This window comes from Ctenopharyngodon idella, chromosome 21 (assembly GCF_019924925.1).
Source record: "Ctenopharyngodon idella isolate HZGC_01 chromosome 21, HZGC01, whole genome shotgun sequence".
Lineage (NCBI taxonomy): Eukaryota > Metazoa > Chordata > Actinopteri > Cypriniformes > Xenocyprididae > Ctenopharyngodon > Ctenopharyngodon idella.
The window spans coordinates 3,313,047-3,336,766 of NC_067240.1; the positions used below are offsets into that span (position 1 = coordinate 3,313,047).

The 23,720-nt window shown below is 35.4% G+C and overlaps 3 protein-coding genes across 3 annotated transcripts in view; 1 reads left to right on the top strand and 2 right to left on the bottom strand.

The window, feature by feature from the left end:
- uck1 (uridine-cytidine kinase 1) lies at positions 1-7,456 on the bottom strand. The gene is made up of 8 exons (XM_051878124.1): positions 7,138-7,456; positions 5,645-6,060; positions 3,317-3,476; positions 3,041-3,137; positions 2,743-2,885; positions 1,110-1,204; positions 976-1,024; positions 1-887 (listed from the first exon to the last, which is right to left on the bottom strand). Exons 2-8 carry the CDS (start codon positions 5,732-5,734, stop codon positions 688-690), a joined length of 834 nt encoding a protein of 277 aa, XP_051734084.1. The 5' UTR covers positions 5,735-6,060; positions 7,138-7,456; the 3' UTR covers positions 1-687.
- On the bottom strand, positions 7,249-9,165 carry dnlz (DNL-type zinc finger). Its single transcript, XM_051878125.1, has 3 exons — positions 8,759-9,165; positions 8,529-8,668; positions 7,249-8,324 (listed from the first exon to the last, which is right to left on the bottom strand). Exons 1-3 carry the CDS (start codon positions 9,047-9,049, stop codon positions 8,162-8,164), a joined length of 594 nt encoding a protein of 197 aa, XP_051734085.1. The 5' UTR covers positions 9,050-9,165; the 3' UTR covers positions 7,249-8,161.
- A 3,381-nt stretch (positions 9,166-12,546) lies between these two features.
- lrrc8aa (leucine rich repeat containing 8 VRAC subunit Aa) overlaps positions 12,547-23,720 on the top strand; it is a 30,094-nt gene continuing 18,920 nt past the window's right edge. Inside the window, exon 1 of the mRNA XM_051877620.1 lies at positions 12,547-12,756. The gene's annotated coding sequence lies outside the window, so the exon portion shown is untranslated. The remainder of the gene's footprint in view (positions 12,757-23,720) is intronic.

A 23,720-nucleotide genomic window follows, 5' to 3' on the forward strand; every position in this document is an offset into this window, starting at 1 on the left:
TCACATAAGCATGTTCTCTTTAATATTTAAAAAAAAAGTTTGTAGAAGAAATGCAAAACTATCTTAAAATATTCACATTTCAATTTCAGACCGAGTAACATAAATTATACAGTGGAAACATTCAAAATAAAGAGACACATCAGTGATAGATTAATATTTTACCAAACTATCACAAGATTCACTAGAAGTATTTTACTTCATCTATTTCATCTTATCCTAAATCTGATCAAACAGGAGTTTGTGATCTAGATAAGGCAAGAAACACTGAAACTGTTTAAAATGCCATTATACACTGCAGGTGTAATTGAAAATCTCATGTTTTATAGTGAAATTACATCCCAATGAGACGAGTCAGGCAGTGAAATGCAGTTTTTTGCTGATGTACCGTTGTGTTTACCCTGTTACAGGTACTGATTGTTGTATCATGTATCATTTCAGTACAGATTCATGTGATTATTATGTAAACTATGACAGATAATGTAGGACATTAACTATTGTACATATACACAACAGTTCCTCTTTGAGAGAGACATGACTACAGGTCAAAGGTGACTCAGATAAGCAGCAGAAGGCATTCTTAAACTCAGTGAAAAGTGAACTTGACAGAGATCATGTGTTGGAAGCATGCAGAAAAATTCAAGCTTTCAGGTATTTTGATCATATGACTCTATTCTGTGCATTTGTGTGTTAATGTGGTCGTGTGCTGGGCTCCAGTAGGGGGCGTTTTGCCGGAAGATTCCCGCCTCCGCTTGATTTCTCATCGTGTTCGGCCACGCCTCTCTTTAGACTCCGCCCATGGGAGTGTCCATTGACAGAACCCCTCTGCCATTTGCAGATGTCACCGTTTAGGATGTCCTGAATATGCTGAACAATCAGGTTTATTGCCACTAAAGATTTAAAAGACAAAAGAGAAGCAACAGTTTTGAAAAGCAAGGCTAATTTTATACACGCACAATTATATTGCCTCATATTTACCCATGTTATCAACTCCACGAGGTATTATGACATCTGCATATTTCTTGGTCTGAGTTGGAGAGAGATTTCAGATGTCATGAACGCATTAAATAATTTAACACAACTATCAAATGGTTGTGTGTGTGTTTTCTCACCGGAAGGCAGAACTCTTCAAAGGCCGGTTTAACAAACGTGGTGTACTGTGAGAGAATCTGTTCCAGATCTCGACCTCTCCTCATGTCGCGCAGAACTAAACACACAATATTACAGACGCTGTTATACAGGCAACATGCATCTATGGTAATTATTCTAATATTTAATATACACATAAATTCAAATGAAAAATTTCAACTAAGCTAAAAACAGTTGCTGAAAACTAAATGAAGTAAATACAACAAATATGGAGTATTGTTTAAACGTTTGGGGTCACTAAGATTTTGGTGTTTTTTCTTATGAAGAGCGAGGATTCATTAAATTGATCAAAAGTTACAGTAAAGACATTGATAATGTTACAAAAGCTTTCTATTTCAAAATAAATTTCTGTTTCTGAAAAAAAAAATGTATCATGGTTTCTGCAAAAATGTGAAGCAACTGGTTTTCAGCACTGATAATAATCAAAAATGTTTCTTGAGCAGCACCGAAGACTGGAGTAATGATGCTGGAAATTCAGCTTTGATCACAGGAATAAGTTACATTTAAAAATATATTACAATAGAAAACAGATATTTTAAATTGCAATAATATTTCAAAATATTACTGTTCTTACTGTATTTTTGATCAAATAAATGCAGCCTTGGTGAGCAGAAGAGACTTCTGTTAAAAACATTAAAAAATCTTACCAACCCCAAAGTTATGAATGATAGTGTACATAATTCCTAATCATAAATTTAAAGTTTTGCCCATTTTAAATTCTTAAGATCTTATTTTAAACTCTTGAAATGCACTATTTCTTAACTATAATTAATAAGAACAAAACCATAAATACAAATTTGAAATGTGTCTATGGAATGAAAACAAAACTGAAAATAGCAAAGCCTGAATTTAACAATAACAATGCTGTAACTTTAAGAATGTCTGAAAGTTATATTCAAATAAAAACTTTTTGTTTATTTGGCAATCGTTTGAAAATGCAAAAATAAAAAAAAACTTGCTATAAACACTAGCTGAAAGTAAATATTACATTATACAGTGCCTGGCCAAAAAACAGTCACTATTTGGATTTAAATAGCCAAATGCTTATTAGCTTATAAAAGTTTATGATTGGATCATTATTGCTGTAATTATTTTGTTTCTAGCATGTTATATGTTTGGCAACAGTTCTTCTAACCGTAATTGATGTTCATTTCTTAAACAACCATGCAGGAAGACACATCATGGCCGTATTCAATGTCAAGATTCATCAGACACAAATTGTGAAAGAACTTGGGAGGGATCATGAAGAATCATTTTCACACATGAATTGGCATGAGTCCAGACCTTAAATTCATTGAAAGTCTTTGGGATGTGCTGGAGTAGACTTTCACCTCTTGCATTGACAATATAGGATCTTGACCAAAAAATGATGCACCTCTTGATGGAAATAAATGTTGTGGTGTTGACAATGCAAGAGGTGAAAGTCTACTCCAGCACATCCCAAAGACTTTCAATGAATGGACTCAGAGGCATTTGCTTATTTAAATCCAAACAGTTACTTTTTTATTTTTTTTGGCCAGGCAGTGTATAAACCTATAAATAATATCTCCACACTTGTTGTGTTTCTGTGTGCTTTAACGATAACGTGTGCATTACCTCTTCGAGACAGGCGAACATCTGAGTCTGTGTCGACGAACAGTTTCATGTGGAACATGTCTCTGACTTCCTGTGTGTAGAACACCAGAATCCCCTCAAACAGCACCACATCGGCGGGATACACGCGTATCTTCTCTGGCAGCCTGCACACATGATTGACAATCATTAAATACTCTGTTATCAGACAGACAATAAAATACTATCAAATTATCAATGTACACGTGAAGAGACAGAGTTTCAGCATGTGTGTCATTAGTTGACGTGTCATTATGAGGAAAAAGTGTGTGTGTGTTATTACCTGGAATGGGTGACGAAGTCATATGTTGGAACCTCCACCACCTTCCCTTCAACTATATCCTTCAATGTCTGACACATGAACTCTGTATCAAACGCATCTGAGAGAGAGAAAACATAATAGCGCATTGAAAACTGACACACATGTTGCTCCAAACTTGTTTTGCTGACCTTCTATTGATTTTGTGTTGTAAGGACATCAAAATCAAACAACATGAGGGTGAGTAAATGACGACAGCATTTTCATTCATGGCTCAATCTTTTTTTCTTTTTTTTTTACCTGGATGGTCAAAGTTGTACTGGCCTTTCAAAGCTTTGGCCTTCTGTTCTGGAGTGAGAATCCGGTAGAAACTGTCCTGGCTGACGATAGTGACCTTCCTGTGGTGGTGATCCACCTTGTTCTGACCCAAAAGCTCCATGATTTTGGCACACACCGTGGACTAGCAAGAGAAAAAGAGCAGTTAATGATCTGGACTAGAGGTGTAGTGATATTCAAACCGAACCGAAAAACCGCGATACTCTCATGGCGCCCCAAACGTGCCCCGCCCAGCCCTGGCCCACTGGATCTACTTAGCATTGTAACCACCACCAATAATCGCAATAAGCTCCACATTTTGTTACTTTCAAAAAAACAAAGTGTCATCTTTTGAATTATGTCATTTTATCTCACGAAATTCAAGCAAAAAATGCCGTTCGGTGCTCTTTAATGTGCGTGACAGATCACTGTACAGGCGCCTCATTTCAAACGGCAGCGCAGAGCGCGAGTGATGAACATCTGAAGGTATGTTGAAAGATGCAACTTACTGAAACGTATAATATCTCGTATAATCACTCAATCAGTGTTTCAACGGTGGAATGACGTCAATAAAACAGCTTGTCATGTAGCATTTACCTCAGGCGAGTCCACAGCTTGTTAGTTCGTCAGAGAAATTAACTCTTTCACTAAACATATGCACTATATTAGCCTATATATTCATTATATTTTACTTAACTTGTTAGTGATGTCTTGATTATTTAATGTATGTTTAAATAAATCTGTCATGAACATGACAGCCATTGTGTAAAGTATTATATTTCAACAACGAATTCGAGTAAAAACATAATTTTATAATCAGATTTAGAAAGGTTAAAGGTCCGCTGAAGTGTCTTGGACTGCGCAGCATTATTCAATGTGTTGACGTAATTTCAACTGAAACAGGAAGATAGGGCGATATATCGAACAGCCCCGCCCCCTTTTTAAAATAGCCAATAGTGTTTTGTTTATATCACAGCTCGGCCAGGGCCGTTAAACTCAGTAAAACCTGTTTCCTTTTGATATCTAACCGTTTATCCTCCTAATCTCCTCTATATCACTTTAAAATACAGCATTCTGTGCAGAATTTAAATGGGTCTGATACCTTTCGTGATCTGAGCCGACTCGCGGATATGATCCGCTCTGTGCTCTCGTATCCCTGGGCCAGAGCAGACTGTGCTCGCGCTGCAGCGGTTCACGTAACACGAAAATGCATCAATGGAAAGCATATTCACACTGCCTGAATCGTTCCCTATTTTCTATACAGTGCCATTCACCATGTAGAAACTAGTAAATGTGTGAACAAATTTCAGCCGCAGCTTCAGTGTCTGTTTATAGTGTAGGAGGGGGCGGGACTTCAGATTCTAGAGAGCATTTGATTGGACCAAAGATTTGACGAGAAGCTTAAGTGCGATGTGATGTCATGAAAATCCGTGATCCATTTTAGCGGAAGTGAGAGACTGTAAGTTTTGAATGCTTATATCTCCTAAATGCGAATTTTGACATTGTTTTGGAACACACCAGCTTATTCATAACCTTAAGGCTAACATATTCATACTAAAAGCTAAAAAAAAATTACATTTTGATTTCATGAGGACTTCAATGCAAAAACTGCCTTATGTGCAGTTTACAAGTTTGCATACAATTTGTTTGTTGATTATAATATCTAAAAATAGCAACTGAATTTAGGCTAATAGTTTGGACTTTGAACCTTTACTATTATAGTAATGTTCAAGTAAGTGCTCTCTATAGTTCACAGCCTCAGCAGAGATAATTTTTTTATATCCTTAAGAAACTTTTAATTATAATTGAATTCATTTAAAGATACAAACACAATTTGTTCAGTAAAGTACTGTTTAATTAAAAAAAAAAGGAAAAAAAAAGCAATTTTGTTTAGTTTTTCCCCCTGCAGTACCGAACCGTGACTTCAAAACCGAGGTACGAACCACCGAACCGTCAGTTTATAGTTACGTTACACCCCTAATCTGGATTGATAGTCTAGTGTCCATTTATAATTGCATCAGCCTGAATATCCTCACAGACACTGGACACCACATTTTAAGATAAGGGCCTTTTGTCATTGCTATAGTTTATTTGTTTGTGAAAAAAATACATTTCATTGCCTATAATTACTTCCTCATGCTGTTTTCTTGTGCGTTTCATACATCACCTAAATGCAAATGTAATGCACAATATATGTAAAGCAAAAAAGAGAGACATGTTGACTGTGACTACAACATATATAAGTTTGCATGCATTAAAGCGCCAAAGCCAGCAGTATGCATCAGTTTCCATCATGCATGTAGTGTCTCGTACCTTTCCACTGGCTGTTCCTCCGCTCACCCCGATCAGGAAAGGACGGTGACGCGGCCGCTCGAATTCACACAACAGTCCGTCTGGATTCATGCTGGTACAGTTAGAGAAACTGCGTTTCCTTCAAGTATGGAGTTCGGCTGGATGTTGGACTTGGAGGCTGTCCGGGCGGTGTGTGATCGAATTCCGCCTCGTTTCACTATCAGCCACGGCCGATTAAGTACTCCAGTATTACTGTACTGGTTCGCATCGGTTTAAGGGAGATGACATTTCTCTTCCACCACGGGGCGCTCAGTGACTCAGACAGACACGTCCCCATTGAGTCTCATTCAAATCTCATGATGTTTTTTGTCTTACTGGAGACATTTGTAATTTGGAAAATATCATCTTATAAATCTACGAATTCCCGAGATCGATTCCTGGCATAAAAGTGGAAACAGCATCATTAGTCTTTGTAATAATGTCGTTTTAAACAGCATTGTTTAGTAACCGTAAACGGCTGTGATCGGTCCGTCCTACTCCTGCGCTGAGAAAAGTAACAGGTGTCATGTGACCACCCTGCCTATGCGCCGCTTCAAGACAATAATCTACAGTTGTGTAAAGATAATGAGACATTTTAATAGATGTTGAATTGAAAAATTGCACAGAATTAAAAGCAGAACAATTATTTTATCCTCACAAATTAGAGCATTCCAATAATCCGCGACCATTGTCGGATCCCTGCTTCATCGTTGAGTGCCACTCTACTTCCTTTTTCTGTTTATAATGGTTTCACTTCTGGACGTTTATGCTGCGTCACACCACGCTGCGCAAACTCCACAAAACTTGTAAACAAAGTCATCACATCACTGTGTTAAAAATCATTTATTCTGTTGTATTAGCCAGAAATTTGTTTGAAAATAGACTCTTTTCATATTAAGTTTATAACTATTTTATTACTATTCCTTTCAAAATTGTACATAAACTAAATGTACATTTTCAAAGAAAAAACTTTTTAAAAATGTTAAGTAAGTCTCTTCAGTGATGTAATACTTATAATAAGTGTTGTGTGTAATTAATTACTAAGTAATCTAATTTTCCCTTGAAAAAGTAATGGATTACTCTTAATATTTTCAGTAATTTAATTACAGTTACTTCTGATGTCATTGCATTAAATACTGCATAGACTATAGAACAATTCTTTATAAAACAATTGAGGATTTAACATCACAATGTAATGTTAAAAATGTATGTTTTTAATGTAACCTTCTCCCTTTACACACTTTGGTCAGTTCAAGAATAATTTATGCAATTGTATATTGTTTATTTGAAAGAATCAAAAGTGCAGTTTCATGTCTATCCTTGTATTGTTCAACTGGTCGAGGTTGATATAGGAAGTAATTAGTAATAAGCAATCCAATACTTTTTAGAGCGAGTAATTAGTACAGTAATTTAATTACACTGTTGAAGATGTAATACTAAAATCTAGTAATTAGTTATTTTTTAGAGTAACTTACCCAACACTGCTTATGTGCTTTAGTCCATTTCAGAAAATTCCAACACTCTTAGTTTTTTCTTGTAGACTAAATGTGTTTTTTTGATGCAAAATAAACTACATAACAAAAGTGTTGTAAAACCAGTATTGATTTAGTTGTATTCATGTTTACCAGTCCAAGTTCGCTGATATAGTGCGAGTCATCTAAACATATACAGGGACATTCGAGTGAAAATATTGCAGTGACCACAAGGGGGAGTCGAACACTTAAAAAACCTCCAAAGTGATGAGACGGTTGTTTTTCAGTGCTAAGGGTTAGTTCACCCAAAAATGAAAATAATGTAATTTATTGCTCACCCTCATGTCGTTCTACACCCGTAAGGCCTTCATTCATCTTCGGAACACAAATTAGGATATTTTTTATTAAATCCGATGGCTCAGTGAGGCCAATTTAGCGATGAACCGATTTCAAAACACTGCTTCGGAGCTTTACGAATCGAATCAGTGATTCGGATCTAATATCAAACGGCTAAACTGCTGAAATCACGTGAGTTTGGCGCTCCGAGTCACTGATTCGATTCGTAAAGCAGTGTTTTGAAATCGGCCCATCACTGTATTGTTGAAAAGTCGTTATTTTGTTTTTTTTTGGCGCACAAAAAGTATTCTCGTCGCTTTATAATATTAAGGTAGAACCACTGAAATCACATGAACTGTTTTAAATATGTTTTTAGTACCTTTATGGATCTTGAGAGAGGAAATGTCACTGCTTTGAATGCAGGCCTCACTGAGCCATCCGATTTAATCAAAATATCTTAATTTGTGTTCTGAAGATGAATGAAGGCCTTACGGCTGTAGAACGACATGAGGGTGAGTAATAAATGACATTATTTTCATTTTTGGGTGAACTAACCCTTTAATAATAAGAACAACAAAATATAAAACTATAACAAAATGATACAATGAGCTCTTGGTAATTACTAGACCTCAAAACTGCTAGTTTTAGACAGTTGATATAAAAGTCCAGTGATGCAATTCACAAATGTCAGTCATGTTTTGTCCGACCCGTCGCTCAGATGTTTTGGATTCTGTTCATCTGGATCATTTCTTGACGCCTCCTTTATTGACTCCTCTGCAACAATTTCCAGGGCCTCATTCCCTTGAACTCTTCGGACTGATTCTCCTTTAGCAGCCAGGATCTCCTCAATGTTTCTATGGCAGCAAAGAACACACAACAGTCAACTTCACAACAAAGTTTTTTGCTTTAGAGTAGGGGTTTTCAAACGGGGGACCACAAAGACGTGCTAGGGGACAAGTTTAGAGGAAAACACTGCAAAAAAAAATTTCTTTTTAGTGTTTAACATTTGCATGGATGAATCACACAGATGAATCGTTCATGCACAAGAACATACACACCTTTTCCCCTCCAGGTCAGAGAACCAGTTCAGATTATCAGCGATGACATGGTGGTTGTTGCATCCAGGGCACGTTACTATGACAACACCCTTGTGATAGGCTATCTTGGATATTTTCTTCATGGAGCGAGTGGAGCACACCTAAACAGACAAAACAGACTAAGCAATATCACCTAGTCAAACGTTCCCCTAGCTGAAGAGTCACACACATACACAAGTATATGATCTTACTTTGCAGGTGTACACCAGGTGATAGTGCGTCGACTGCACCTGTCCAATGGCGTCGGTCCTGCACGCAGAGGTTGTGAAGCTCCTGCAGAAACTCAATCTGCATCCGTTCTGTGACACAGCAAACCCCAGTGATGAATTAGTAAAGTGTAAGGAGGTGTTTGGGGCTCCTTTCTGTGCCTCCTCATGTTTGCCTCTCGCAGGACTGTGTGTTTTGAATACAGACAGACATCCCGTACCACGTGATCTGGGTATTCTCGGTCTGAATACATAGAAAAATAATCGAGAGCTCATTATCGAAACGTTACCACACTATTTAAACTTTTAAACACGCGATATCTCTATTGACATGTCCTATCTGCTTGAATCACTCGTCGCTTGCCGATGACGACAGAGACGTAACGTCAAACCGAAGCCCCGCCCATCATGCTTATTTACAAGTGACATGTGGATTACATCAGTTTGAAATGAAAGATGGAAAGTTTGGTTCTACCGTGTTAATGTCATGATGATTTGGGGGAACTTTTTTAATAAATACATTAAAATAATTATTTTTAAATTATCCCAGAGGACACAAAAACAATCATACGCACGTACAACAACCTAATAATTTAATAATTACCACATTTTCATAGGCATACGTAATACACGTAAAATGACAATGTGATAATTATTAAATGATGAGCTGGTTGTGGGTGTGTCTGTAACATTTCCTCCGCTGTTTTCCTGACCGAATATGTTTTTTAATATTGCTGTCAGGCAGGTCAAATTACATGATATGCGTGCTTGATGGGAGAGGCTTGTATATGCCAAAGTTTGCTCACAGTGTGTTTCAGTGACAGCATAGCCTGCTCACCTCATAAGAAGTCTTTAACCTGTTAACTGTCGCCCCCACTTTTTTTTATAGACATGAAAATGCACTATCCAAACTTAAATGGTTGTAATTCAAGAATACTTTGGAATATAGACATAAAGTTGGTCTTGTTTTAAAGATGAAATTTGGCAGAATATTGTAGAAGTGAAATAATAAAACAGAAAAAAAGTTATAGAAGTTTAAGTTTATGAAAATATAAAATGTAAAAATATTATATTTTATATAAAATATATATTTTACAAAACAAGATTTACTCTAAAACTGCAAGGAAATCAAAGCCAAAAATCTGAACAAGTTGTGTTCCAAATTTCAGGTTGATATCTCAAAAAATGAGCTTTCAGTAAGATTTTGTTTGGGCGCAGTACCACACTTTTTCACTAGATGACAACCAAGCTCCAATACTGACCATATTAAGGGTGCCTCCATTTCCATATATGGTTTGAGTGATCTGAACCATATATTCCCATTATTTTCATACAATTTATGAAGTAGACATCTTATATAGAAGTAGTATGGGAAGTTTGGCAGAATTTGATATTAATTCAGCTTCTAATAAACATAAAAACAACATGTATGTGGGTTATAGATTGCTGCCACAATCATAAATGTATTTTTTTTTCTATTAAAAACATTTTCAGACCTTTTTTTCTCAAAAAATTGAATGGATGTTATCTTTTGAACTCTTGGCATGAAAACAAACATGTTTCAACCAGTCTTTAATGATTTTTCATGTTCATCGCTATTTCAAAATAAAGGTCTGAACATGCCTTATGAGTATGAAAATATGCTTGTTGCAAATTGATAAATTACTGCTCCTCTGTAATGTTTTTTGAAAATCAGTCACCATATATGGTGAGATTCTAAGCTTTCAAATGATATATAGTTTGTCAAGATTAGTTTAGGTTTAGTATAGGATATTACTGTTTTAAATATGTAATGGCTGTGGGCCCACCGGTGGGCCAGTGACAGTTAACAGGTTAAAGTAAAAAATTATTATAGTCCTGCTGCATCCTAAACAAATCTGATGACAACGATGGTGAAACGGTCTTGAAAAAATCTTGTACGCACAACATACAAACACATTTTTGGTGAATATACTCATTTAATTATTATTATCATGCTATTCACAGTGGAAAACATTCCGCAGATGAATGTTTCACTGCTTCCATTTTGGTTGTGATGAGAATTCTATTATGTCATAGTAACGTCATATTTCCGTTATTCAACAGTTGTTGTGACTTTTCTTGACTTCCCGCGCGTCTGTGTCTTGCGACAGTTCCTTCTTTTACAGTAAACGGTCAAACGACCTTCATCTCACAAGGATAGTCTGCACCGTCCGCTCCACCCTGCGTCAAAGTCACGCCCGCTTGTGCTGTATCAGCGCAGCCCCAGTCAACGCGCCCGGTCGCGCCGCAGTACAAATCCTACTATGGCGAAGATCCGGCTCATGAAAATTAATTGACTCAAGTTGACGTTGCTCGGTAACGTTCTTGGAGTGTCCGTCACGTAACGTAATTAAATATTCATGAGCACAGCTTTCAGACCTGAGGGAATGCAGATGTGTTAGATATTTACGTTATTTAACATTGGAAAAAGTTGCTACAAAAATTCAGAAAGAAGGACAAATATCTTTAAAAACAATCGGAAATTTTTTTAAACAGTTTAAATCTTTACTTCAAATTATACTTGACCATTAAGAGAAGAGGACCATACATTTTAGATATAACATTAAATCGCTTATAAAATTATATAAAACTCACTGAAGGAAATATCACAGGTTAACAACAATATCCAAGATTTATCAAATTAGAAAACATAGTTCTACAGAATCATATGAGATAGCGCTGTTTAATGATTAATCGCGATTAATCGCATCTAGAAAAATGTTTGTTTACATAATATGTGTGTGCTGTGTACATTTATTTTGTATTTATAACACATACACATACATGTATATATTTAAAATATATATATATATATATATATATATATAACAAAAAAAAATCAATAAACATTTATATATAATTTAAATTATATATAAATATATAAATGTAAATATTTCTTAAATATATACATGTAGGTGTATGTGTTTATAAATACAAAATAAATATGCATAGTAGTACACACAAACTTTTATTTTGGATGCGATTAATCGCGATTAAACAGCCCTAATATGAGATTATATTTAAATTATATAGATTTTATATATAAAAATTATATAAATAATTATACTGTGTACTGTGTGTAATTAATATGTATATATAAATACACACAAATTAATGTATATATTTAAGAGAAATATGTTATTTATGTACAAAATATTTTTATTTATATATAATATAAATTATATAAAAATATAAATAACTAAATGTACTTGTAAATATTTCTCAAATGTGTTTGTATTTATATATACATAATAATTACACACAGTACACCCACATATATTAGGCAAACTCAAACTTTTATTTTGTGTGCGATTAATCGTTTGATAGCCCTAATATATATATATATAAAAATGTGTAATATATATATATATATATATATGTGTGTGTGTGTGTGTGTGTGTGTGTTACATAAGATACAAAATATGTATTTTTATATTATAGCCTATTTAAAATTATATAAAACTCACTAAAGTAAATATCATAGGTTAGCAAAAATATCTAAAAAGAAAATATAATATATATAGAAATGGCAATCAGAATCATAATTCATGAAATAATACTATCTAATGTAATAAACCAATTTTGCAGCGCTTTGGCACTGTACCCTTTTGTCATGCAAATGAAGCTCCGTTAAAATGAATCGATTCGTCAATCCACCGTAAAACTAGGGCCCGCGGAGTTTCTTTCAGCCAATCAGGTGGGCCTAACGGGCCAACGTAAAGTTACGTCATTAATGTTCATAAGCCGAGCCTTCGCCGAGCCTTCGCTGTAGTAGGATTTGAAGCAGACGAGTCCCGGGAGGTTCAGCTGACGCGTATTCCTGGGCGTGGTTTAGCCGCGTTCCTCAACTCTTTCCTCGGGCTGCGGAGTGTGAGGCAGCCGCTGTGGAATCGTGGACCGGAGGAAAGACATGTATCAGTTATGCGCCACAGGAGCCAGAGATCCACTCAGTAACGAGGCCGGTGAGTTGCGCCGATGTGTGTGTTTCTCAGGGGTTTGAGAGTGTTCAGGGTGTGTTCGACAACACAAAAGGCTTTTAGCAGACCAGCAAGACAAGCTTTAATTTTCCACCCTCGGAAAACCATTAAACTGCAGGCCAAGGACTGAGTATGTGCGCATAACTTTGTGTCTTGAGCTAGTCTATAAATTAATGAATTATTGTGTTTCTGTGCTTGTGATTTTTGACTATCCAGTGCTTGTTTCCTGTGGTTGTGTGTGTATGTGGATCTGATCTGATTAATATAACATCTCATGTAATTTTATAGGGCCCTTTAAACTAGGGGTTTTCAAACTGGGGTTTGCATGTGAGCACTAGAGGGTCCATGCAAAAGTTCAGAGAAAAACCGTGTAAAATAAATAAACAAAAAAACTAACTAAATAAAATTGACTAAAATAAATAACAAAATGGCTAAAATAAATGAATAATAAATTAAATAATACATATAACAGAAGAGTACCATAGGAGTAGAAAAGAAAGTAATGTAACAGAAGCTAAATATTTTCCTTATAATATTACACATATTTTCACAGTATAAATAGGATCTTTATACATTCAAATATATATATAGTTGCCTTTTAAATTTTAGGATGGGGGTCCCTTGCATGAGAACAATCATATTTGGGAGTCAATGGCATCTAAAAGATTGCAAGACTGAGCCACTCTGAACAATTAGGGCTAGAGATAAAAATACAAGTGTTTTTTTTTCTCCACTTACTGTAGTAATAGATCAATTTTGGGACACTCTCTGCTGGGTGTGTTGTGGGTTAGTGGTTAAAAATGTAGGCTAGTAACCTGTTGGTGTAGGTTTAAACCTCAGAATGGGTGTACCGCCATTGTGCAACTGAGAGGGTCTGTTTTTCACACAAAGCTGCTGTATTACTTCAGAAAATAGCACAGAAGTGGGATGGACTACTTTTATTGTGCCTTTTCCATCATTTCATTAGTTAGTTTTGTCCTGTAACATGGTGTTTGCTTTGGATGAGGATTCAATTTTGATCCTGAGGCGAGAGATGTGTGTTTTGAACAAGTGCAGGCCTGATGTTTTGTCTCCATGCGTGTGGAGATGTCCTTTCAGCATGCGTTCCAGGAAGCATGGTTTATCTGAGCAGGACACACCCGTAATTGACTGGCTGCAGTATGGGGTGTAAAACCCAAAGCCTGCATGTCTGTGGGACGCCACACGCCCCATAAACTCACCAAATGCCCTTTTCTAGCATATGTGAATGAGTCAAGTGCCTCAGAACAAAGAGAATGAATACAGACTGATGTGTGATTGTGAATGATTCATTCTTTTGAGTCGGATCTCTGAGTTAATTGGTGTTTTTGCAGTTCTTAAAATGATTCATTCACATTACAAAGGATCAGTAAGATTTAAGTTAAAACGAACAGCATTTATCTGGAATGGAAATCTTTTGTAACATTATAAATGTCTTTGCTGTCACTTCTGAACAATTTAATGCATGCTTGCTGAATAAAAGTATTAATTTCTTTTAAAAAAATTTGTACTGACACCAAACTTTTAAACGGTACTGTATAATGTTACAAAAGCTTTTATTTCAGATAAATGCTGTTCTTTTGAACTTTCTACTCTTTAAAGAATCCTGAAAAATTGTTTTCATTGACAGTAATAATAAATGTTATAATAAATTGCGCAGCAGATCATCATATCTGAATGATTTCTGAAGGATCATGTGATACTGAAGACTGGAGTAATGATGCTGAAAATACAGGAATAAATTACATTTTGGAATATATTCACACAGAAAACAGTTATTTTAAAGGCAAAATATGTAGGATTTTTGGATTTAAATATCCAAAAACCACTAGAACAGTGTTATATATTTCGTTGACTTGTGTACTTACATTATCCCAAATGTTTCCAAGAATGTTTAAATCCAGAGAAATAAGCAATTTCTAACCAGGACATAGACGTGTCCGACTGTCCGTGCATCGCCTATCAATGACGTCATACCCGCGTTACCCTCGCTTTCGCTTACGCTTTAATATATTACATGTTTTAATAGACAAGGAACAACTGTTTGGTTACATTTATAGACAAAACTAATCATGTTATATAGCTCAACACAGTAAGTCTTTGTTTGAATCTTGTTTTCTTGATTTACTGCGAGTACCATGCTTTACCATGCCTCAGAGAAAAACACTATTTTGTCAAGTAGCTAACATAGCATAATCAGATGCAGCTTTATTTTTAGCAACAGTAATACAGCATTTTCTCCATCATACAATATGTTTGTATTTAATTGCATGCCATTTATCAGCACAAGCCATTCAGCATTTATTAATATGATATTCTAAAATCGATCTATCTTACTGCAGTGTGCAACAAGAGTATCACAGCAGCCGTCGAGCGAACGCTCAGATTAACGTTATAACATCATTTTCAACACACTCAAATGTATCTAATATGATAAACAGTGCTGCTTTACCCACATATGCTTGACTGGAAGGAGCAGAAGTGGCGACTGTGGCATAATAAAAGTTCCGCTGCTCTCCAGACGTGTGTTGCGCTCGTCTTTTATTAGCAATCGCTCCAGCGGCCTCGTTCAGCTCCCACAACACTCGGTCCTGCTCTGCTTCATACTACAGTAATGTTAATAATCGCATTCATGAACATGATTCCTGCCCGAGTCCGTCCTGATTCTTTTCCTCCGGCTGTGAGGTGAAGACAACACCTCCCATGATTCCGCGCTCAAACTCGGCCTCATCAAGCTACGCCTTTTGAATAGGCGACCTCTAGCTGCAAAAAATCTACATACTGTGTCATGTCAAAAATCAGTTAATGAATCTGAGATTTTGAATTAATTAAATAAAAAAAGCTCTCTAATGCAACAAACTCACTCTACAGTGCTTTTTGTAAGGAACAGACCATAATTTAGGTCATTTCTCACTGAAAACCTTGAAATCTGCCCTTGCTCTCTTTGGCATGTTTGTGGGAGAAATATATCTGATTTGTGAATGAATCATTCTTTTGATTCTGATCTTTTCAGTGAATTTGTTTTATTCCAGTTCTCAAAAGATTCATTGACAAATGAATCAGATTAATCAGGTTCCTGAGTTCTCAGTGACTCTGTAATGCCTTGTCCCATAAAACTTCCATTACTTCCATGCATTTTGTTTTTACAAACTAAGAGATAAGATCTTTTTATTTCACTTTCCACGGCTGAAATTGTGGTTTTAATACCAAAATGCATGTTTAATTGCTTTGAGTGGTTGAAACTCCATCAGTATAGCACTTTAGAGTCAGTCTTTCTGGCATGTAGATGCAGGTAGTTTGAATTAGTGGCGAGAAATTGCAAGTGTTAATTTCAGTGTCATTATGTAAAGCCCTTTCAGTAGAGGAGCCATAGGATTTTAATGCGCTAAGACAATTTGACATGTTAAAACGTCATTTCTCACTCTGTATCTCAGTGTGTTGTTCAGCTCTTCTGGACAGACTGTGATGGTTATAGAGATGATGTGTGTGGGTGATGTCCGTCTTTAATACCAGCCGTTAGCAGCAGATGGGGACAGTATGCCCTTGGGGGATACTAAACAGAGAGCGAGTTAAACAACAGACCCTTTGTGTGTGTGTTTGTGAGACGCACCTGGATTTCACGGGACCCAGGACAAAATGTTGTACGGAAGAAGAGTTTATTTCATGTGTTCACTCTCGGGCTTTAAAAGCATGTAATAAGTTAAAACAGGTCAGATACAGTCATGAGATATTGTCAATAATATGTAGACACTGCAAACCCGCATTGGGAGAAAGTACATCTATAATGTGCTATTGTAGTCTAGAACCCTCCAGTGCTGTCCACAAAAATAAACCTGTTTCTATCTGCCTTCTTTTTTTTTTCTTGATAACTGATCATTCCAAGTGTGATTTTATTGGTGGTGATTAATCAGCAAAAGTGATAAATCACTCAATCTGCAAGTTCTTCTATAGGGAGATATATATATATATATATATATATATATATATATATATATATATATATATATATATATATATATATATATATATATATATATATATATATATATATATATATGAGATCAGGATTATAGAATTACAGAAGATTCTTTGCCATATAGTGATCAAGATGTTACACTATAGAAGCTTCTTTGCCATCTAGTGATCAAGATGTTTCACTATAGAAGCTTCTTTGCCATATGGTGATCAAGACGTTCCATTATATAAGTCCCCCCCCTTTTATAATGATGAAGATGTTCCACTATAGAAGCTTCTTTGCCATATAGTGATCAAGATGTTCCACTAGATGGTTCTTTGCCATATAATGATCAAGATGTTCCACTATAGAAGCTTCTTTGCCATATGGTGATCAAGATGTTCCACTATAGAAGCTTCTTTGCCATATGGTGATCAAGATGTTTCACTATAGAAGCTTCTTTGCCATATGGTGATAAAGATGTTCCACTATAGAAGCTTCTTTGCCATATGGTGATCAAGATGTTCCACTATAGAAGCTTCTTTGCCATGTAATGATCAAGATGTTCCACTATAAAAGCTTCTTTGCCATATGGTGATCAAGATGCTCCACTATAAAGCTTTTTTTGCCATATAGTGATCAAGATATTCCACTAAATAAGGTTATTTCCCATATAGTGAATAAGATGTTCCACTATAGAAGGTTCTTTCCCATATAGTGAATAAGATGTTCCACTATAGAAGGTTCTTTCCCATATAGTGATCAAGATATTCCACTAAATAAAGTTCTTTCCCATATGTTGAGTAAGATGTTTCACTATAGAAGGTTCTCTGCCATATAGTGATCCACTATAGAAGTTTCTTTGCAATATAGTGATCAAGGTGTTATATTAGTATCATTAGGCTATATGGCAAATAACTTTCTGTAGCGGAATGTCTTGATCACTATATAGCAACAAACCTTCTAAAGTGGGACATCTTTATCATTATATATGGCAAGGAACCTTCTATACTGGAACATCTTGATCACTATATATGGCAAAGAACCTTCTATAGTGAAACATTTCGATCATTATATGGCAAAAAATATTCTATAGTGGAACATATTGTTCCACTATAGAAGGTTCTTTGTCATATAGTGATCAAGATGTTCCACCATAGAAGGTTATTTGCTATATTAGTGATCAAAATGATCACTATATGGAAAAGAACCTTCTATACTGGAACAGTATGTTCCACTATAAAATGTTTTTTGGCATATAATGATTGAAATGTTCCACTATAGAAGTTTCTTTGCGATATAGTGATCAAGGCGATCACTATATGGAAAAGAACCTATACTGGAACAGTATGTTCTGCTATAAATGGTTCTTTGCCAAATAATGATCAAGATGTTTCAGTATAGAAGGTTCTTTTCCATATATAGTGATCAGGATGTTCCATTATATAAGGTTTTTTGCCTTAAAGCGATTTAGCAGTTCCACTAGAAGATATTCTGTCATATTCTGATCTAGAGGTCTCACAATGAAGGTTCTGTCATATTTTGTCAACCATATCTTGTGCTGTATTTGTCGTGGCAACTCAGGGGAGCACACACTGTAGTGCACATAAATCTAACAGTCTGTTATTATGACACAATGTTCAGATTCAGAGAAGTAGGAACAAACACAGAGAATACAGTTTCTGTCTTAGTAGCTTGTTCCAGCTTTCCTGCTGATAAGGTCTTTTTTCAGCTAGATGACGTTGCTTTCTAGAGGTTATGAGAGTAGTGAATACCGCTTAATTTGTGAAAGTATTTCTAACATTAATTTACATTTATGAGGGAAAGAATTGAGGTATTTTTGCTATATGTATTACCCTCATTACTATGATGAGAAATGGGATGTTTAGTGTGGAAGGCAGAACGCTGAGGGAAAATGTCAAGTGTAATTACATTCAAAGAAAGAGGCTTTTATCTCAAGCGAGCATGCGATAAATGAGGAGAATGTGTGTGTACACTTGCATGGCATTGCCAAAGATTATTGTGATGGAACAGACGTCTCATGGACGGCCAGCGCTGGTCTAGACTGGATCAGTAGACAGTGTAAGGAGCCGGACGGAGACAAACGCCCTCAGAGGGCCTTGTGTTAAAACAACACGTCTCCAATCACTCCTAAAGGAACGAAGCTGATCCTCAATGCACACACACACAGGCGGCATCTTCTGTTTACTTACTGAAGAATATGAGGAAATTGTCTGTTTAGAAGACACTTTTGAAATACTTGAAGTTTAGTAAAGTGCTTCCAGCTTTGCGAAGAAAGCAGTTGTGTGTGTGTGTGTATATGTGTGCGTACAAAGGTTTGCGTTTGTTAATTGTTAATAGACTTTCAGCTGAGACCTGTGAGACACCTTTACATGTGCATTTTGTTTTTCAGAGGAATATTTCACCCAGAAAAATGAATTCCCTCATTATTCACAACATTTGCATTGTGTTGAACACATGACTGACTGAGAGATGGATAGGAAAATGATCTGCAAATCACATAGAACATTTTCTTAAATATAGTGCATAAATGGAGCTTGACAGCTCCAGTATGTTGTAACTTTCATTATACAGGAAAGAGATGGGGAATAAAGATAATAACAGAGTCATTTGAGTCTGTAAATATGGACAAAATGGTCATTTTGGGTGAATTATTCCTTTAAGTTACTGTTTTTTATGTGTTTTATTTCTGTTTTCCTGTTTTTTAGGTGTTTGTATTACCACAGAATGATTTTGTCCCACAAGTGTTATATTCTTCTTCAGCGCATATTTAGTGTGCCTTTCTTTTTCCCAAAGGACTGTAGCAACTATATGGTGTTTGTGGGTTATTTATCTACAGAGCATCTGAATGTGAGCGTGAATGGTGTGTGAATGGTTAGTCGTAGAGTGTAAGTATATGTTTTTATCTTTGTGTGAATCGTGTGTGAATATTCAGACAGTGTGTGTTTGGGAGATAAGGAGGTGTTAATGTAAATAGGGTGTTGTGAGTATTTGCCAAGGAATTGCTATAGGGTTTCTAGTTTTAGCATATTGTTCATAGGGTGTTTTGCATGGTTGCTATGTGGTTGTTTACTGTTTTATGTTGTAATAGTTATCTAAAACTGTTAAAATTGTTTTTGTTCACTGAAATAAAATTAAAAAAAAAAAAATAGGTGAAAAACTTAAAGGCACAATATGTAAAATTTTTGGATTAAAATATCCAAAAAACACTAGATCACAGATATATATTTTGATATAACTGAAAATGAAAATTTCATATAAAAATAAAAGCTAATTCAAAATATTAAAGGTGCAATATGTAAGATTTGTCCACTAGAGGCCTATTCAAAACAAAGGTGTAGCTTGATGACGGCAAGTTTGAGCGCGGAATCTTGGGACATGTGGTCTTCACATTACAGCCGGTGGAAACAATCGGGATAGGACTCAGGAAGAAATCATGTTCATGGATGCGATTATTAACGTTACTGTAGTATGAAGCAGAGCAGGACCGAGTGTTGTGGGAGCTGAACGAGGCCGCTGGAGCGATTGCGCAACACACGCCTCACAAGCAGCTGAACTTTTATTATGCCACAGACGCCGGCGCTGCTTCCACTTTTGCGGTCATGAGTATGAGCTAACGTAGCTCTGTTTATCATATTAGATACATTTGACAGTGTTGAAAATTATGTTATAACGTTACTCTGTGCGTTCGCACGGCGGCTGCTGTGAGACACGTGTTTGAGACACACTGCAGTAAACTAGATCGATTTTAGAACATCATATTAAATGCTGGATGGCTTGTATTGATAAATGACATGCAATTAATTTTAAAACGTATTGTATGATGGAGAAAATTCTGTATTACTGTTACTAAAAATAAAGCTGCATCTGATTATGCTATGTTAGCTACTTGACACAATAGTGTTTTTCTCTGAGGCATGGTAAAGCATGGTACTCGCTAAAAAATCAAGAAAATTTTATTTAAACAAGACTAAACGTGTTGAGCTATATAACAATAATTAGTTTTCTGTCTATAAATGTAACCAAACAGTTGTTCCCTTGTCTATTAAAAAATTTAATATATTAAAGCGTCTTTGGTGTTTCTATGGTTTTTACAAAATAAAACTGGAAACCGAGGGGTAACGCGGGTATGATGCAATTGACAGGCGACTCCTCACACGTCCTGGAGCCTTGGTTAAAATTGCAATTTTCTCACGATTTACAAATAGTTGGAAACATTTGGGATATTGTAAGTACTCAAGTGAACAAAATATACTGGCCTAGTGGTTTTTGGATATTTTACTGCAAAATTCTTACATATTGCACCTTTAATATTTACTATAATAGTATATAAATAATACTAAAATAACACTTACTAGGATTGGGTATCATTTGAAGTTTAGCGATTCCAATTCTGCTTTTCGATTCCCAATCAGTTAAACATGATTTAGATATCAAACATATATATTCTGTGTCTTTTTGCAAAACATTTTGTTGCAGTTGAATAACATGAACAAAAATCTGTAGCCTAAAGAACAACTAACTAATAAACTAAACATTATTAAAGACAAGTATACAGTCAGTAATACAATAAGAACAAATAAGCAAATTAGATTTGAACAAATAAGCAATTTAGATTTGAACAAATTAGCAAATTAAATCAAATATAACACTGCATAATTCTCTTTCCCAGTTTATGAAGTTTAACTTTATGAAAATGTAAAACGTAAAAATATAATATTTTATATAAAATATATTTTACAAAACGTTTTACTCTAAAACTGCAAGAAAATCTCAGCCAAAAATCTAAACAAGTTGTATTCCAAATTTTAGGTTGATATCTCAAGAAATTAGCTTTCAGTAAGATTTTGACAACCAAGCTCCATTACTGACCATATAAGGGCGCCTCCATTTCCATATATGGTTTGAGTGATCTGAACCATATATTTCTATAATTTTCATACAATTTATGAAATAGACATCCTATTCAGAAGTAGTATGGGAAATTTGGCAGAATTTGATTTGAAATCAACCTCTAATAAACACATAAAAAGAACGTGTGTGTTATAGCTCGCCGCCACATCTCAAATGCCGAATCTTTAATTTTTTTTTCTTTATATTTAAAACATTTTCAGACCTTTTTTTTCTCAAAACATTGAATGGATGTTATCTTTTGAACTCTTGGCATGAAAACAAACTGAGGTTTCTTCCAATTTTTCATGTTTTTTCATGTTCATCACTATTTCAAAATAAAGGTCTGAACACACCTTATGAGTATGAAAATATTCTTGTTACAAATTGATAAAATACTGCTTTTCTGTAATCCAAATATGAAAACTAGAGATTGTAAGCTTTCAAATGAGATATAGTTTGTCAAGATTAGTTTAGGTTTAGTATAGGATAGGACTTTTAATTTTATAATAAGTATCCGATTCCAGAATTGGAATCGATTTTCGATTCCCAACCCTAAAGGTCCTTGCACAGTCCAAAATTCTTGTCCGAAATTTTTGCACATTAAAAAATAAATATGACGTCACGTTGCCTCAATCACGTTGCCTCTAAAACATTAATCCGTCATAAAAAAAATCAGGATCGGGTTCAATTTTCTGCATTTTTCACATCCGTAGCAAGCATTTTGAGAGGTGTTTTGACAATTCAAAGCCATTTTAGCCTGTTTTGCTAATTTTTTTTCGCAACGGATTAATTTATACGCGTCAGACTCAGTGTGCAAGGTTTCTGTGTGTGACAAATTTTTAGGACTTTTAGAGTGATATTCTATTCTTTAGAAATTACTTGAGTCTTTGAGAGTTTTTGCTCTTTGAGTAGAGCTGCAGAAATGCAAATGTAAGCAGATTTTAATTAAAGGGGCCTTACATAGACAGAGGGGGTGATTCGTATACATATGGATATATATATATTTGCATTTCTGTACATGCATCCAAATAGCTTTAAGTAGTTTAACTAAACAAGCAACATAAGATTTTAAAGCATCTCATCTTAAACCATTACAGGATGTTTTGAAACAGAGGTGCTCTAGTAACTTGGAGTCGTTTCAGCCCAACGTGGAATTTTTACAAGGTCTCTCAATAAACAATTGCTGGGGCCTTTTCTGCATTTTCACTCCAGCTCCTGAATGCCAAACGGAAAATTCCCAGCCTTTCCGAGTCTAAGTATAGACGTTAGTCGGGGTGATTCTCAATTTATACTGAGTCACTGATTCCAGACTCTTCATCGAGCACACGCAGCCCACACAGACACTTGTTTGGTGTTTGTGGTCCTCTAAATCCCGGAATGATTGATTTTGAGCGGGAAATTACGAGTTGTCTGTCTGGATGCCTCATTAAATCGTTGTTTCTTTGTTCGTCTCTTCACTTGTGTTCTCTCTCTCCTGTCTCGCTCCCATTAGCCTTTTTCCCCAGCTAATAAACTCACCAGCTCTTCCTTTTTCTCCCATCCCTTCTCTCCCTCTCTCCTCCCCTTGTTATTTTGGTCTGTAACAAGGCTTTCGTGTGACTTGAAATGTAGTGCTCAAATCATATGGACTATTATATGGTGGTTTGACATTTTGGACTATATTGTGGGTAAAGTGTGTGTGTCCGTCCATCCCTTGATGTGAATCATTACTTTTTAGCTTTCATTCTGTTAATGCACAATCATCCAGAGAGGTTTCGCAGTCATATAGTCATGGGGCTGTGTCCTAATTCACATGCTTATGCATTAAAAATATGTGTTGCCAAAATACTACCCTGTTTGAGTTTGCAAGTAAACATGTAGCTACATTACAAGTCTCTTATTACTTTTATATAATCATTATAAAAATATGCTTATTTTGCTTTTTTAGGTTCATACACTGCTGCTCAAAAGTTTGGAGTCGGTAAGATTTTTATTTAAAAAAAAAAAATGCATTTTTATTTAGCAAGGATGCAATAAATTGATCAAAAGTGACATGTTATAAAAGGTTTTTTTTTTTTTTTTT

What these genes read in the sequence shown, in the direction of transcription:
- dnlz (XM_051878125.1), bottom strand. Translation starts at nt 9,049, where the DNA reads ATGAGCTCTCGATTATTTTTCTATGTATTCAGACCGAGAATACCCAGA. An exon ending in ACCTGGTGTACACCTGCAAA is followed by an intron (nt 8,669 to 8,758) that starts GTAAGATCATAT and finishes TTGTCTGTTTAG; the next exon opens with GTGTGCTCCACTCGCTCCAT. An exon ending in TCTGACCTGGAGGGGAAAAG is followed by an intron (nt 8,325 to 8,528) that starts GTGTGTATGTTC and finishes TTGCTGCCATAG; the next exon opens with AAACATTGAGGAGATCCTGG.
- uck1 (XM_051878124.1), bottom strand. Translation starts at nt 5,734, where the DNA reads ATGAATCCAGACGGACTGTTGTGTGAATTCGAGCGGCCGCGTCACCGT. An exon ending in TTGAAGAGTTCTGCCTTCCG is followed by an intron (nt 1,025 to 1,109) that starts GTGAGAAAACAC and finishes TCTCCAACTCAG; the next exon opens with ACCAAGAAATATGCAGATGT. An exon ending in TCGTGGAGTTGATAACATGG is followed by an intron (nt 888 to 975) that starts GTAAATATGAGG and finishes TTAAATCTTTAG; the next exon opens with TGGCAATAAACCTGATTGTT.